This window comes from Watersipora subatra, chromosome 3 (assembly GCF_963576615.1).
Source record: "Watersipora subatra chromosome 3, tzWatSuba1.1, whole genome shotgun sequence".
NCBI lineage: Eukaryota > Metazoa > Bryozoa > Gymnolaemata > Cheilostomatida > Watersiporidae > Watersipora > Watersipora subatra.
This window is the reverse complement of record NC_088710.1, coordinates 33,359,495-33,375,358: the sequence shown is the minus strand read 5'-3', so window position 1 is coordinate 33,375,358 and position 15,864 is coordinate 33,359,495. Positions and strand designations below refer to the sequence as shown.

At 37.0% G+C, this 15,864-nt stretch overlaps 1 protein-coding gene across 1 annotated transcript in view; it reads right to left on the bottom strand.

The window, feature by feature from the left end:
• The window catches only part of LOC137389625 (activating signal cointegrator 1-like), a 98,256-nt gene that overhangs the window by 32,158 nt on the left and 50,234 nt on the right, over positions 1-15,864 (bottom strand). Inside the window, exon 12 of the mRNA XM_068075685.1 lies at positions 10,049-10,145. Within this exon, the coding sequence (XP_067931786.1) occupies positions 10,049-10,145 (97 nt within the window). The remainder of the gene's footprint in view (positions 1-10,048; positions 10,146-15,864) is intronic.

Sequence of the window (15,864 nt, the reverse complement as noted above, 5' to 3'; positions counted from 1 at the left end):
TTGCAAGTCAACCTTTAAGGTGAAATGAAGGGAAATTCTGATAGTAAACAATCAAAAAGTGACAGAAATAGCTTCAACAAATATCTTGCATCAAAGGTAGCTAGTATCCGCAACTATGTAACGGCTACGACGCAAGCAATACCCACTGTGAAGTAAAAATTTTTTCAACTTTCAGCAACAACACTATTATAGGTATCAGGTAGGCCTATCAGTCTTCCACTGAAGCGTAAAGCGGAGTTGAATGAAATGCCATTGCTAAACTAAACCCTGCACTCAATATATCACAATGATGAAACCAGTACATCCGAAAGCAACTCAAATCACACTCTATATTACAGCCAAGACAACTTAAAAACAAGCCTTCCCTGCTTTATTTATGTATATGATGTATACGTGTTTACATAAGCCAATCTGATGCAGTGAGCAATGGTTTTCTACTTCAGGTCGGAATACAGTAGAACTTGGAAAACAATGCCAAATGAGTATGCCACCAGTAGCTTCACTGGCTTTCTATAGAAACACTCTCAAATAGATGAATAACAAAGAACATTTATCATGGATCAAACAGCCACTGGTCAACCATGTAGCTTTAATGGCAGTGCCAAGGGCAAATTCACACTCAGCTACCGGTCAAGATTAACATTTGGTCAATAATCTCAGAAATCAACCTCTGTAAAATGAGGAATCGTGAGAATTGTCCATTGGTCGACGGGTACTTAAAAAAACTACATTCAAATCAGCTTACCAACGGTCTGCTCAAAGCATTGATGAAAGGTAAAGCGATAGCTGTAGTGGTATCAAGGTCGATAGCGTGTCAAGGTTGGTAGCTGTAGTGGTATCAAAGTCGACAGCGTGTCAAGGTCGATAGCGTGTCAAGGTCGGTAGCCTGTAACGCGAAATCGTAAAATTTGTGATTTTGTTTGGGGCTCCATTATTCAGTTTTATTGTTTATAAAACCATTTCGTTACTTGAAAATCCGAACCTACAATGTTTAGTGTTTTGCGAGGCAATGACTAATTTTTGGATATTTCAAATCAATAATCCAGGATCAATTTTCTTCGATGAGCCATAATTTTGTAACATGGCTGATCATTGAATTTGTTAAGCAAAAAATTTGTTCGATTCATTTCTTATTCACCTTAGTTGGCGCGATGTCAATCCATGGCTATAATCCTTCCAATTTTCTGACACAGATCATTTGTTGATCAAATCTACGTGATAAATAGCGGCAAAGCAATTTTTAGTGTTTTGTAAGGGAAAATCTACAACTGCAAACGCTAGTATAGATTTGGACATGTTAGGAATGGTAAAAAGTCATTAAGGACATCGGACAAACCATTTAGAATGGCCAAATTGCTCATGATAGCCAATCATTATTTTGTCTAAATAGTAGCGAGTATCTTTACTGACATTTATATAACAGAGCAAATAACCTTTTTATTTGAAAGTTGAAGTCACCATTGAGATTTGATAACCGTAAACATAAATTGTAGACTTTCCATATCACTAAACTAGGGACTGATGACTCAGCGTTTTTGATGGTCAATCAAAACCTCAAAATAGCTGAACAAATCTTGTTTGTGTAGCTACAATGTATAGCTTTTCATGTTGTCAAAACACAGGTACAAAATTGAGAAAAACAATTCATTCCATTGACAACTATTGATTCATTCCTTTTCAGGTAAATAGATGTCAAGATAGCCAATATCATTCGCAAATATTTCACCTCTTCCTTTTTTAACAAACCTGTTTTATTTAACCGGACCATTATTACTAGCAATACTTGGAATCAAGCCAACTAGTGCATTCCTGGCCATGCTACTAGGTAGGATAATTCTCAATGATGACAGGAAGCTCTAAATTTAAAATGAGTCGCATGAATGACAGAGCTATTCATATCGAGAATGTCTGACAGGGTTTGATACGCCTCAGTTTGTTTGCTATAAAGCAGTGGTTCTTAACCTTGTCAAATGTAATGAACCCCACCAGTTTCATATGCCTTCTCATCGAACCTTCTTTGTAAAAAAATACAATATGATTTTTTCCACATTCAAGACATAGGGTTGATGAAATGAACTGTACATTAACATCACTGCGTTCAAAGAACAAACCCAATACAATGCATGAACTCACAACAAATTACATATCTCTTCATAGAGATATGACCTTGCAAATCAGGTTAATTTTTGCTGTTGCCTCTGTGAGATTTCACCCAGCCCCTGAGACTGACTTAGCAAACCCCTACGGTTGATTAAACCCAGGTTAAGAACCACTGCTATAAATTAACCTAGCTATTTTTACTGATTGTTTTTCTAATCAGAAACCTTTTCCAAAAGCAATTCGGAGAAAGGGTTAGCAGATCTTAACAAAATGCCTTAGAAATTGATGAGGCAAGACTTGTTAATTCTTTATTACAGTATGTTTGCCAGTTTAGGCCGGATGGCTAGTTGTCTCCGGGAGTGACTCATTCAGTAGGTTGCCTCAGTGGCACACGCAGTGCTCATGCACTCCCAAGCACGCCATGTAGCAACAGTAATTGCCTGTTACAAGCTAAATATTACACCTTAGGCACCTCTTGTCATATCACCTAAACATTGCTATACACACGCTCTCTAACTTTATTCAATTTGAAGGCCAGCTGTCACGTTGGTTGAGCATTTTAAGGGCAATCGCTCTCCTCTATCGCTGTTAGAGCAAGGCTGCAGCTTTTCAAGACTCCTTCAGTTAAGATACATCTGACCTTTGCAATGGCTTTCACATCAGCTCATAGAAAAGCCATAACAAGATAAATACAGCATGCAGAGATATCACATGCCGTATCTGTCAGTGCACATGTGATGGATGAGCTGCACATTGGCCGGGTGTCAGGTGATTAGACTCAGCCATCCATTGATGAGCCAGTGTATACTGACATTACTCATAAGCATCGGGGAAGGGCCTATCCATTTTTTACAGAATGTATCTGGTGAAAAACACAAAGTGCCAATTTACTTGTGGTAGTTTTTTTACATTTCCCAGTTTTCAGGTGTCACACCCGCAACTCTATCTATTTATGCCAGCCTCTTACTTGCATACTAAGAGCATACTCCATGAGTAAAACTACAGACCCAGTCTGCCCCTTTGTCTGGTTTTTTGATTGAGGTCAGACTTCATATCTGACAGATTCTATGGTTTGTTTTAACATCTTTTTTTTGTTGAATGCCTGGAAACAGCCATTCAACCTGGCAATTTTTTTATGAATTTCCTCATTTCAATGAAACAAGGGTGTGGCAAAGATTTGGTAATGCAGTGGCGTGTCAACCAAGATCACAAGCACTATGTTTCCATTGTATGAATGTGGATTTGGAATTGTGCGCACATTGAGTTACCATGTGATAAGTGTTTCAATGGATATTCGTGTGTCACGGATTAAAGTAGAAAAATATGCTTTGTTAAAAAAGGATGAAGATTTCTACGCCAGAGGTCTTATCGGCGTACTTAAAGCTGCTCAATTCGAAATAAAACTGACCGAAGTATGGAAAATGTTTAAAATGGAATAGCTTGCGCAGCATTTTCTTGCGAATCATTCGCAAGCGCCGTTTCCATCTTTTGCAAGGATGAAACATTCCGTAAAAACTTGTGAGTAAAAACAACTCGTTGATTTGTGGGTTTTGCTGTCTCGATCTTGTGGATGACACGAAAGTGCCGGACTAACCATCGTGGAAACATCATAAAAGCATGGCGAATATTGGTAGTTATTAATGATACATCACATGGTCTATTACACAAAAAGAAACATAATTGAGGAATTAATTGTTGTAATATTTGCCAGACAACAGAGCTTTTTTACCTCCGTTTAGTGAAAGTTCACCAAAACACTCAACCAATATGATTCCGTATACCGAGTACGATGAAGAGAGTTATTCATCGATCAACCCAGTTATTTGCACACCTTAGTCGATGAGCTATGTTACACCTGTACTTCAATACACACGCTCCTTTTACATAGACTGGTGAACTGAATAGCGGCATACCAATGCTTGGTAGAAACTTGACAATTAACTATACACTGGTGTCTGTATAGAATATCAGTATGATAGTCTCATCAAAGAAATGGGTACAAATGTCACATTTCCGTGTGGACCAACTAAACCTTGGGCACATGTATCTGCAGTGATTATGCTTCTTTAAAATCGCAAGACAAGGCTTAAATCGCTCTATATTTCAAAACATGACATGTAGGCTCTTTTTTAGATTTGAGTCTAGGGGCCTACCACAAAAAAGACAGGCAAAGGTTCCAAGCGCTGCACTTGCTTTTTATGCTGTAAATAAATGACTAATACACTCATAAAACTTTGGTATAGTGCTTTTGTTTATCGACATCCTATTGAAATAAATAATATACAGCAGGTAAAGTAATAAAAATACATATAATTGTTTAATTCTTTATGCTAACATTAAGCAGCATAATGTTGTTACTGAGTAAAAAAAACTTATTTCACATTTGAACTGGACTCTTATGTACCAGTGTACAGCGAAAACTCAGGGCTCGACTTTTTCTTTAGTCGAACAATTCGGTGCTCAACCAAACAATTCGAGTACAAAATACCTCTGAATTAGAACAAATCTTCGTTAGTCAAATTAACCGCGTCGAGCCGAACAAATCCCTAGATCTTTCTCGACCATTTTCGACTCGACCGTTAGCGGAGTAAGACACACACACGATTCGGTCGAGTATATTTATGCGAGTTTTCTACTTTTTGTGTTGCTTTAGACCTTGATAATACTTTACTATGGTTTAGATACAATATAGATGTTCTTTTAAAATTCCAGGTACTTTTCTTAGGTATGGAAACGACATAAAGTACCTTCTATAAAATACTTCTTATGGGAAAAGTGGTTTCAGTTTTCGAATGTACTGGTAACTGGAAACTCGATCGAAACGGATTGTGGTCGAACATCGAGGTTAGACTGTAGTCGTTCAAATTTATCTTTATAAATTTGACACACAAAATTGGCAGCCTATCTAAAGAATCAGAAATCTAAAGATGTAAGAATAAAGAGGAAGGATTAAAAGGTCAGAGTGTCTCGCTGACAACGACGCACCCTTTGAATTGTTCATCGATTGCCGCCCCGTCACCAATATCAACTTGAGCTTATCTTAAGTGCAAACCTGATAATCAAATCATTATGAAAATGTATGCCAAGTATTATTTTAAGGTGAGTCACAATATATAACTAAACATCTTTGTCAATATGTAAATAGCCACTTTTGTATGGCCTTGTAAAAGTCATTCAAATGTGAAATGCAAATTAAATTAGCTTGTGTTAAAGATGACGACATCGAAATCAAGATTGTGTTCATACAAAATCAACTCATTCGGCAAATCACAGATGTGTCACAATTTCTCTCTAATGATCTAAAATGTGTAAACCTATCAACGAGGTGTCGACTACACGGACGACTGATGGGTGGCAACTCCTCCACAGCGCTGTACTACATGATAGAAACATAGTCTAATCTGTCATGTAGGCCTATATGAACATTGTGACTAGGCCCACAAGAGTAATAGCAATTAACAGGCTGTCTGAGATGATGATGCCACCACCATAATTGGCTGGACGGTCAACTTCATACTAAATAATTACAGAGATAAAAAGTAAATTCATCACTTACAAACTCTAACAAGACTGAGTACTGTTATCCACTGTTAATTATATTAACTATGGATTAATAAGTACTATCAACTTGTAATAACTTGCAAAAAATACCCTTATGAAAGGCTAACCTAACCGTAGGGTTTAACCATCAATGATTTATCGTCGCTGGACTGATCCAGTAACATAAAACAGATCAACAGCTTCTATCTCTCTGTTGACACGTTTTAATTATATTTTGAACAAGCTGAGGATGCTTAAAGTAAAGCTTGAGTTTTCGCTAAAAGTTGGCACAAAAGCGTGTGTTCTTGGTATAGTGAGAAGATACTCGATTGAGCACACTGTATGAGAGATGCCAGTAAGGTAGATTCATATATCTCTATTGGTAACTAATCACGCAGCCGCTGGTCTTACCCAGCACCCCTGCCTTGTACAGATATAAACAACAGTTTTTGTTTTGCTAGTTTCTTTTCGTAACTTTTAAGAAAAAATTTTTTCAAAAAAGTTTCCGAGAACATTTATAACATTTTTTCCTACAGTATCTTTTCTTATGAGCTTATAATAGACCATATATTATATCTAGTATACGGAGTATTATAATAGATACATACATTATATATAATTTATGAATCTATAAAACGAAATTACTAAAAATTAAATCTAAAAAGTGGCAGTTTATATAAAAATAGTCATAATAAAAATTAATTTGTTGTAATGTCAGAGACTATGCTTAAGTTAGCCGCCTTCAGTAGGCTTTGTGAAGACTTTGGTCGCAGTTTTAGCATTTGTCTCATATTTCATACCCATGCGCTTCAGTGTTGATGCTTTCTAAATAGGCCTATTTTAAAGATTTCAAGTGGCCGTTAAGCAGTAAGAAGCCTTCAGGAAATGCTTAGATTAGAAGAGTTATTGTTAAGTGTCATAAAATCTTTACTAATGAGGATCTGTCTGAGTAAGGAGGCCAGGAGGGAGATAAAGCTTTATCAAAGGGTAATAGGCTAGAGAGCTGATAACGTATCATTCTGCCTGTCATGCAGTAACGTGTCTATAACACAAAGTTCAAAAGAAAACATGTTATGATGGCGACTTGAAGACGTATTACATATCAGACAAGGAGTACCTAATGACACTTGCGGACTGGTGTCAATCTCTTTGACACTACAGCAGATTATAGGTTTTTAATGATGAAAAATAATGGTAGTTTTGTTAGTTTTTCGTAATGGGATGGGGTCTGTTACTTACACACAATTTTAGCTGCTTTATCAGAAAGCATTGGAATTGTCCTATCACTTGTTTTTAGGTGTTTGAAGCAATCTGACTGCTAAAATGTTTTAAGATTAAAATCGAGAAAACTTTATTGTGGTTAAAACGGTTAGATCGAAACGAAAGTGTGATTATGATGTCCATAGTTGCTTTTTCGGCCAAGAGACAGACAGGATAAAGAGGCGTAACGATACAACTTATAGCCGGTAACTTACAACCTAAAGCCGGTATTAATAACAAGAGAGACAGACAGACGGGAAACTAATGACGTCATTTCTTCTGAGCGTTTTGTCGATTTGAATCTTGAAGTATCCGGGCGGTCAGACGACCTCAAACATAAAAAACAATCGCAAATAATAAAAAAATACCGATACTTTATGCTAAGATGAACTAAAATTTTGTATAAGATCATCATTAAGAGCTAAAAACATGAAAACCTCCAACTAATTCTGACTTGCAAAGGAGTAAACAAACCGACTGGCTATACCAAGTTTATTAGGAAATGAAAACAAGTCTTTATAACTGTTTAAAGAACTGGATGGAAGCTTGCCGGATGACACCACAACACAAAGTGCAAACGCATCATTAGGTTACACGGAAGTCCAATGACTGTTTTGTTAGCGTTACTGCCAGTAATTTCATTTCTAATCTAATAACATACACGGCCTTTGAGATTGACCGCAAGGACTATCAGAGAAGAGGATCAACTAATGACCCAAGGAGATGTTCAAGGGTGGAGGGATGTGATAGAGATGGGCAGCCGACTGCCCTCGGGAGCGATTGCAACCACTTAATGGATGATAATGAATGTATTGCAAGGTGTTCTTCGACTAACAATGATTGCACTGGCTCATATCTCCATACGCCAACTAACACGGCTAAAACAGTCAGAGTTACCATCTCTATCAGGCATCCCGGTTGTGAAGATAAATGTTTTTTTTCCAAAATTCCGTAGAGAACTCAAACAAGCAAAAGATGAAAGCTAGATTATTCCTGACCTTTGCCAGCTCTGTTAACATCAGGAGTCGATGTTACACTATTGCTCCATGACGATGCAGCAGTGAAACAAGAGGTTTTGTGAGATCAGCTATCATTTTGTCATTCAGCAATTTCTGATGATGAAATCGTTACGTTGAAAACAAGGATATGCACAGGGTGTTTTTGAATTCTGCAATGATAGCAGACAGTTTTAAATATCTGTGATGCCAATACAAACGCTTTCCATGTATGCTTTCTCAATTACAGGCGCCTTACACTGGGTTATCTGGAAACACAACTGTTGTAGTCATATCTCTTGTGATTAGATTGTTTACTCTGGAGATTTGTCATACAAGTTTGTTTATTTTGGTGGTAGCCAATAAGAATCACTTGAGAAACAGCCAATAGTAATAAAGAATTAATACTGGACATGCGCAGCTGTTTTCTAAAATTAACTTCTTATAAGCAAGCCTAAACCCTCTGCATTAAAAATAACCAGATGATAAGCTAAGATATGAATAATCAATTGAAAACCAATCATTAGCCGCTATTGGTGAGTTGAAGGTGAGGAACTGTTTGTTGATTACCACAAGCCCACTAGGTATAACAGTTGCCTTACTGTTGAAAAATTAGATTTCTCTTGTAAAAAAAACTTTGAATAGAAAATTCGGGTTAAGAAATATTTTTGGAAAACTTGCTGCTCACGACTTTAATTATTATTATTATTATTTAGAAATGCTGCCTGTTCTTTAAGTAAACTATCAAATTCTTACATTTACAAAAAACAAAAAAGTATAAAAATTTATCACAGAATAAAATAGGTAAGCTGATAACCATAGAGTAAGAGCCTTCCAACCCACTGCCTTCAACCATATGGCTAACAAGACTTGCCCGTAGCCAGATCGCTAGCAGCATTAAACCATAACTGTCACTTATAACTTTTATTGTATTTACTGGGTAAATCAGATACGCTGATTCCGTTTTTGTACTCAAAATAAAGATTGGTCTACTAACTCTCAGGGTAATGAAGGCTTTTTTACAACGTTTCAATATCGGTCTCAAAAACAACACGATCGGTACAATAAGCTCCGCCCATAAATATTTGACGTAGCCTAGCTTTTTAGGAACAGAAGTTGGGGATGTTTAGTCCAGTTTAGAATGATAGAGATGCATGTCTTAAAAGCCATCATTATCTAAATTCAGCCTTCAAAATAATTTCAATTGCTTCTGAAAGGTAGATAAGCTATTTAACATTGAATATTTAAAAATAAGCTCAGAAAAGCGCGATAACAACGCTAGCTTGTGATAAAATCACGCTTTTTTGAGCTCATTTTTATCGGCGTTCAGCCTATTAAACATCGTGTAACAAGCTACGAGCAATTTCAAATAGTTTATCTATCTTTCATAAAAGACTGAGATTATTTTACAGGCTGAATTTAGATAATATTGAGTTTTAAAACACGCATCTCTACCATTCCACATCGGACTAAACAGCCTTAACTTCCATTCCTAAAAAGCTAGGCTACGGCAAATATTTATGGGCGGAGCTTGTTGTGCCGATTGTGTTGTTTTCAGCCGAATATTGAAACGTTTTAAAAAAGCCTTCATGACTTTGAAGGTTAGTGGACCAATCATTATTTTGAGTACAAAATTGGAATCAGCGTGTCTGATATACCTAGAAATACGATAAAAGTTTCACGTGACAGTTATGATTTAAGGCTGGAAAAGCAGTAGATGAACAGCAGTTGGTGAACAGAATAATAGCTGTCATGAGACTGACAAATGCTCTTCCCAATTATGTACATGGGAAAGGCAATAAAAGAGCAAATGCGAATAGCAGTATTCGAGCAGAAGGATGTGTTGAGGAAGATGTGTGGATGTCATCTAGTATGATGTGAAAAAAACTGGCTCTAAGAGAGGCACAACTGGGGAACAAAGAGTTGTTATGACAAAAAAAACGATAGAATAGGAAAAGGAACCACGGGCGGCAATAAGCGATAACGCCTAGCTTACATGCAGACAAAAGGAGCAGTCAGTGATTTCAATTGCTGAAATATAAGATGACCGATGGGCAAACTCCTTTGTGCTCGTGTGACACAGGAGAAATTGCATTATTTCTCTATTAGCTAGTATAACAAGTGGCTGCTTAGTTTGAATAGGGAGGACTTACAGATCTTGTGTTTGCCCTTGAGAGAGAACTTGAGAGGCAGCTCCTGCGGGTACTCACATATGAACACATATGGGCTCGTTGATTCCCCGTCTGGATACTGAAATTGTGAACATGGAAGAACTGCTTAGACTCAGCCATGCAGTTACATTAAATAAGCTAGCAATCGAAAACTCTATTTTTTATCAATATTTTAGCTTCTATGGCAAAAAAATGTGAAAATTGAGAGCCCTGACTCTAGCAACGGGCGGCGGCGAGTATACAAACAACCATGCAGCCCTCCTTGACACAGTTGTTTCTGGCACATGCTGGCTAGCTGAGAAATCAAGTCCCTGAGTATATCACGTAAGGAGGAAGCCGTACCAATATACTACATTTCCGTACAGTGACAGCGTGGTGACACACCCCCATAAGGCCCTGCAATGCCATCATGGAAACAGCCGTGTCGCTCTCATTATGTCATAATTCAGTGTCACTGTTTGCAAGTGAAACGTTTATGAGATGCACCATTTTCGTGCCATGGAAACGGCCTTGGTGATCAATGGCATCAAACTTTGCACATAGGTCTTGCTGGTTGCTTCGCATGCCGAAATTTTAGTTGTTGAAATGCTTTTTACACAAGGCGTCACGCAACTATCGCTATGGTATAGCGCCATTTGAAAACATGATCTGAGCTGCGTAGCGGTCCAGCACCGGTGCATTTAGATGTCACTAAACCATCACTGTCTCACTTAGTAATAGTGAGACTCTTGTAAAAACAAAAAAGTGGTGCGACTTGCTTCGCAGTTTTGATGATGCCAGCGCACTCGTTTTGTTCTGAATCACGGATTAAAAGACAGCATGAGAGCGGGATCTTTTACATGTTTCTCTTCTCGTAATACAAGTGTTACCAGAGAGGTTAAACACTATTACAATAATTATTCAGGATACTGAGTAATGTAAACAGATATCAGCTAGGGGGGTGCCCAGTAGTTGCCAAGATATTCAAGCTTAAGGCTTCTATACGCTATATCGGTGCTAATCACAATACTTTGACTGATCGTCTATGATAACAACATTCACAGTATCACAAAACCATCCACCTTTACATTAGCCAATAGTCCGTGGCATAACATAGTCACTATGCAACCGCCATGAAAGAAAATATAGATTGAGCAATTTATACAGCTTGCCGTGAATGCTCGTTGAGCTTCAGGAAAGTTTGGCAGCTGCCTCGATGATGCCTTCGATTTACAGTGTACATAGCCGCCGAACAACGGCTGAGAGGACAAGTGCAGCACAAGTGCAGCGGTACAGTATGAACCAGTCTTTAGCAATGATCGCTTGACCTATATACATAAAAGTTCAAAATATTGTGGAGGTCTTGCATTTCATCAAAAAACCATCATTTGCTTTGAAAGCAATAAAGCCACAAATAAATGTCCCTCAGAATGCCTGCCTTCCCGCAAAGCCTTCATTATCAGTATAACACTTGACTGTATGAATAGTAATAAAGGGTGCAAGGGTAAGGCCAGCTTTGGCTGCGTGTAGAGCCTCGAGGAATCGGTGTGATAAACAACGGATACTTTTCAAATACCTTACACGCGCTGCCGGCCTTTGAGCTTGGGTCAGCATCAAACATTCATCAGCGAATACTATCTTATCAATAAGCGGTGATTTAATTACAATACGATTCGCTAGATGTTATGTGAGAACATTAAAGGAAGTTTGATCAGCATCACTGGTCAATAGTACAGTGAATAGGTATTAGTGCATTGCAGGAGGCTCAATATATGAGAACAAGTTATTATTACATTGTTTGGTCACAGTCTCAGTTATTCATGTCCGGCTTTACTTCCAACGGGAGAAGCAATGACCAAGACAGCCAATACGGTCTGATAACTGCTTTCCACTAAAAACTTTATATTTCTCAGTAAATATTTCACTGTATAATTTGCTCTTTGGGCAACCATATGCTGTTGCTACATGGAACACTTGGAGATTTGCCAAAAACATATTAGCTATCACCTAGTGAGATTTACATGGAAAGAGTCACTAAAAAGTTTTAAACTAATACATGAATGACATAGATCTATTGCTACCATAGAAAATTTTGCATTGCTGATCGATAACTTGTTTCCTATCTTACTAAAGTAGCATGCTTGCGTTTATCGACTAAAAGCCTGTTTTCATTGTAATTACGAATGAAAAATAACGCATAGCCATCAACACAACTGATTTACAACTCAAAGAGCAAAGCCGTGAGCTTCGTTTTTCACATGATACAAGCAGTTTAGACATGCACTAATTGTTGAACCCGTGTGAGCGGCTTCCTGTGAAGGGATTACGTAAACTATGTGTAACCATAGCGATAGAATCCGCCAACCTGCTCGAAACAAATTGCCACAAAAGCACATGCTATATCACAACGCAAGGAATATAATAGCCGCAGCTCAAATGTAGCTAAGGGTTTCTCAGATTACTAGATAGGCTTTGTTTATATCAATTTTTCATGGTCTGGATTGAACATTGGTTATTTTTTCTGGATACTAGATGAATGCCTGGCGTTGTCCGGGTAATAAAAAAGTTTTTGCACAAAATTTTTTTTTATTTAACATATAAAAGCGGTTACCATTTTAGCTTTCAAACTTTATATAATGAAACGTTTTTGTGCAGTTGAAATAAACTTGAAAAAAAATAAAAATGCCTATAAAGCTTTGCAAAATTTTTTAAACAACTGTAATTTTTAAATTTCATATCATGAAAAAAATGTTGTGCACAGTTGAAATAAATTAAGAGAAAAAATCAAACAATTGTAAAGGTGTTTAAATGTAAATGTGAAAAGTAATGGCTAATTAAAATCTGTTTTGCTACGATTACAATAAAAATTGATTAAGCATACAATCAAATGATTTTAATTTGTGTCAGAATTAGCATCGTAAGGCAAAAATGTCGAATAGAGTAGTATAGAAACCCATAGTAATTATCTAGTGCAAACGCTTCCTAGTAAAAATCATTAAATTTTTATATGCGTACTGTATATATATATTAAAAATTAGTAACAAGATAATATGTTAATTTTAGTAACCGTAGTTACCTACAGTAACTTCAGTGTATTTAGTAGTTAAGGTCTGCCATAAAATGTAGCATTGCAATGTACTATTGTTACGGCTATCGTTATTAGATTCATTGTTAATACTTACCCTAATGCAATGATTCTAAGCTTTCTAGAACATTCCTCAAAAATTGATAAAAATATTTCCTATTACACCTATTCCACTAAAATTAACTCGCAAAGGTGAATCAAGTCATTTCACTTGCAATCACATATTTCACAGGTTTAAAATATTTGTCAAGAACCTTTCATATAGGCCAACGAGTCACACCCAGCCAGACAACAGTGGGACAAAAGAATTCTACATGCTTTCCTAGCAATAACTTTCTCATATTTTGGTCTATGTCAAAACCGATGTTAGATTTTCTTTTTTTGACCTGCCCTTCGCCATACATTGTTACAGCTGCCGATGTAATAGTTTACACGAGTGTATATTATTATATATGGTGGCACCTTGAAATTCGAGTTTAATCCATTTTAAACTGAATCTCGAATTCCAAAAACTTATGTATTCCAAACAGCATACTACAGAGTTTAGTATGTTTGAACACGAAACACCCTGATTGCTAAAAAGATAAAATAAAAGATATAATAAAAGATGAAATAAAAGATATAGGTTACAAGTGAAAATGAATGCTGCATTTCTTATCCTCCAGACAGGCAAATACTTTAGCAACAAGGTTTGTATTTGCCTCCTGTTTAGAATATTACGGAAATACAGAAAGTACCGCTAAATAGTCGTTAATATCTTTGTTGAAAATATCATTACAAGTCTTTCCTACCGCCTTCTGAAGAGCAAACACAAAATTTTACAGGATATGTGATCGATTCCGACGCGACAAAACGGATGCTCACAAATGCAAACCAACAAGGAATGGTATGGCTATGCAACCTTGTGAGAAATGAACCAAAAGCTCTGATCTTTATCTCAGCTCTCATTTCGTTTAAAAAATTAGCTCGTATTTCAAAACAATTCGGAATTCAGAAATCTTTTCATCTCAAAGTATAGCAAAAAAACTGCAAAAATGATCTGTTTCTATGTTTAGTACAACTAACAATGGAAAAGTTTGCATGTGCTGTTTTTATATTATTGTAACGCAGCGGTTAAAAACAAATCCGAAATTGAACAGTCATCGAACCACAGATATTCAATAGAAGTACCAGTATTGACTGATACATCAATTGCAAATGTTGTCTATGATGATACGTGTCATAATCATGAAATATTATGTAATATATTCACATCAGTATTTTAAATCTAACATTGCTATAACTACTCAGTTATAGTAAAAGAGAATCATGGATGAAAAGTAGTAACAGCCTAACATCATGGTGACCAGAGCCAAGGGTCGAGGTCATCAAGGTTATGTTTAGCATAGACATTACAAACATTACGTGTTACAGTAACAAATGCCATAACAATATGGTTTTGATTCATTTAGCAAGTAGCAATGATGTGCCTGCACGGCGTGTGTAAATTATGGTACTTATGAATTAGTGGTCTATTAAAAGCTAGACGAGCAGGGAAACAATTAACGGACTTTGCATTTGGGAAACTAAAGTTTGGGTAAATTTTCTGAGACATTGATGAAGTGTATCAGAGCCTGCTGCTACTCCAAACACTGCTGGATTCTCTAACAGAGTCAAACATTATCACCTATTACATAACTCACAGCGTATCTGTGATATTTATGGCATGCATAACAAGCTCTGTAGAGTGGACTGACTTTCAACCATATCCTATTAATCATTCCAAGGTTTTAGCAAGATGCCAGCTAAATCACTCCCTTCCTCACTGATCAGGCGCCCAGTGAGTGAGGAAGCCGTGTGAGAAAAGACGGTAGAGCAGCTTGCAGTTCTATAGATAAGGCTGGTTAAAATACAGCTGCCGACTTCCTCTTTCCAATAGCCTGTTATATGCAGCTGCGAGTGCAACACGTTTCTACTTGCTGTCAATATTTCACACCTGACCTGCCTGAACATTTACTATGAATTACTATTGAGTCTGCAATTTTAACTGATATAATATCGTAATAAAAATTAAATAACTCAGCACAAATCTACTAAGTAAACTGAGAAAGAATTAATCTGTTTCGCGATAATGAGGCAGCACTCGGTTGAAATTTTGAAGTTTTTATTCATGCTGAGGACTGAATACAGATCGCTGCATGCAACAGTAAAACTAAAAACGGTAGTTTGCCGCCGGCAACTACCGTTTAGTTGCCGGCTGTCAACGAACGCAAGAGTTCAACGCCGTTCAACTTTCACAAAAAGCCGCAGACAAAAACCTTCAAAAAGCGCAATGTACAGGTGAAGGTCAGCATTTTTGAAACGGCATTACGAGTGAACAATTTTTATGCGATTATTAGGGATGCAGCTTTACGTGAACAGAAGCCGCCGAGTCTAGCGCCGCAAATGTTTTGTAGCGCGAGATTACCGCCAGGGTCTCGCAATCAATGTGAGAACCAGGCTTAAGGCTCCTGTACCACCGATCAGGTATTCCTTCTTACCACACTTCCACATCAAAAAATCTTTAAATATATTTCATTATCCTAAACTTCCTCAAAGGATCTCAAGATCCTGCATAAACTATGTTCAGAATAGCAGTCATTATCTTTCCACACATACATGTATGACAAACATCGTGTTCTGCTCTGTGATACCAAAATACTAGATCCACCATCGTATTTTTCAGTTTATAAACCTTCTGTTACTACAACCTACA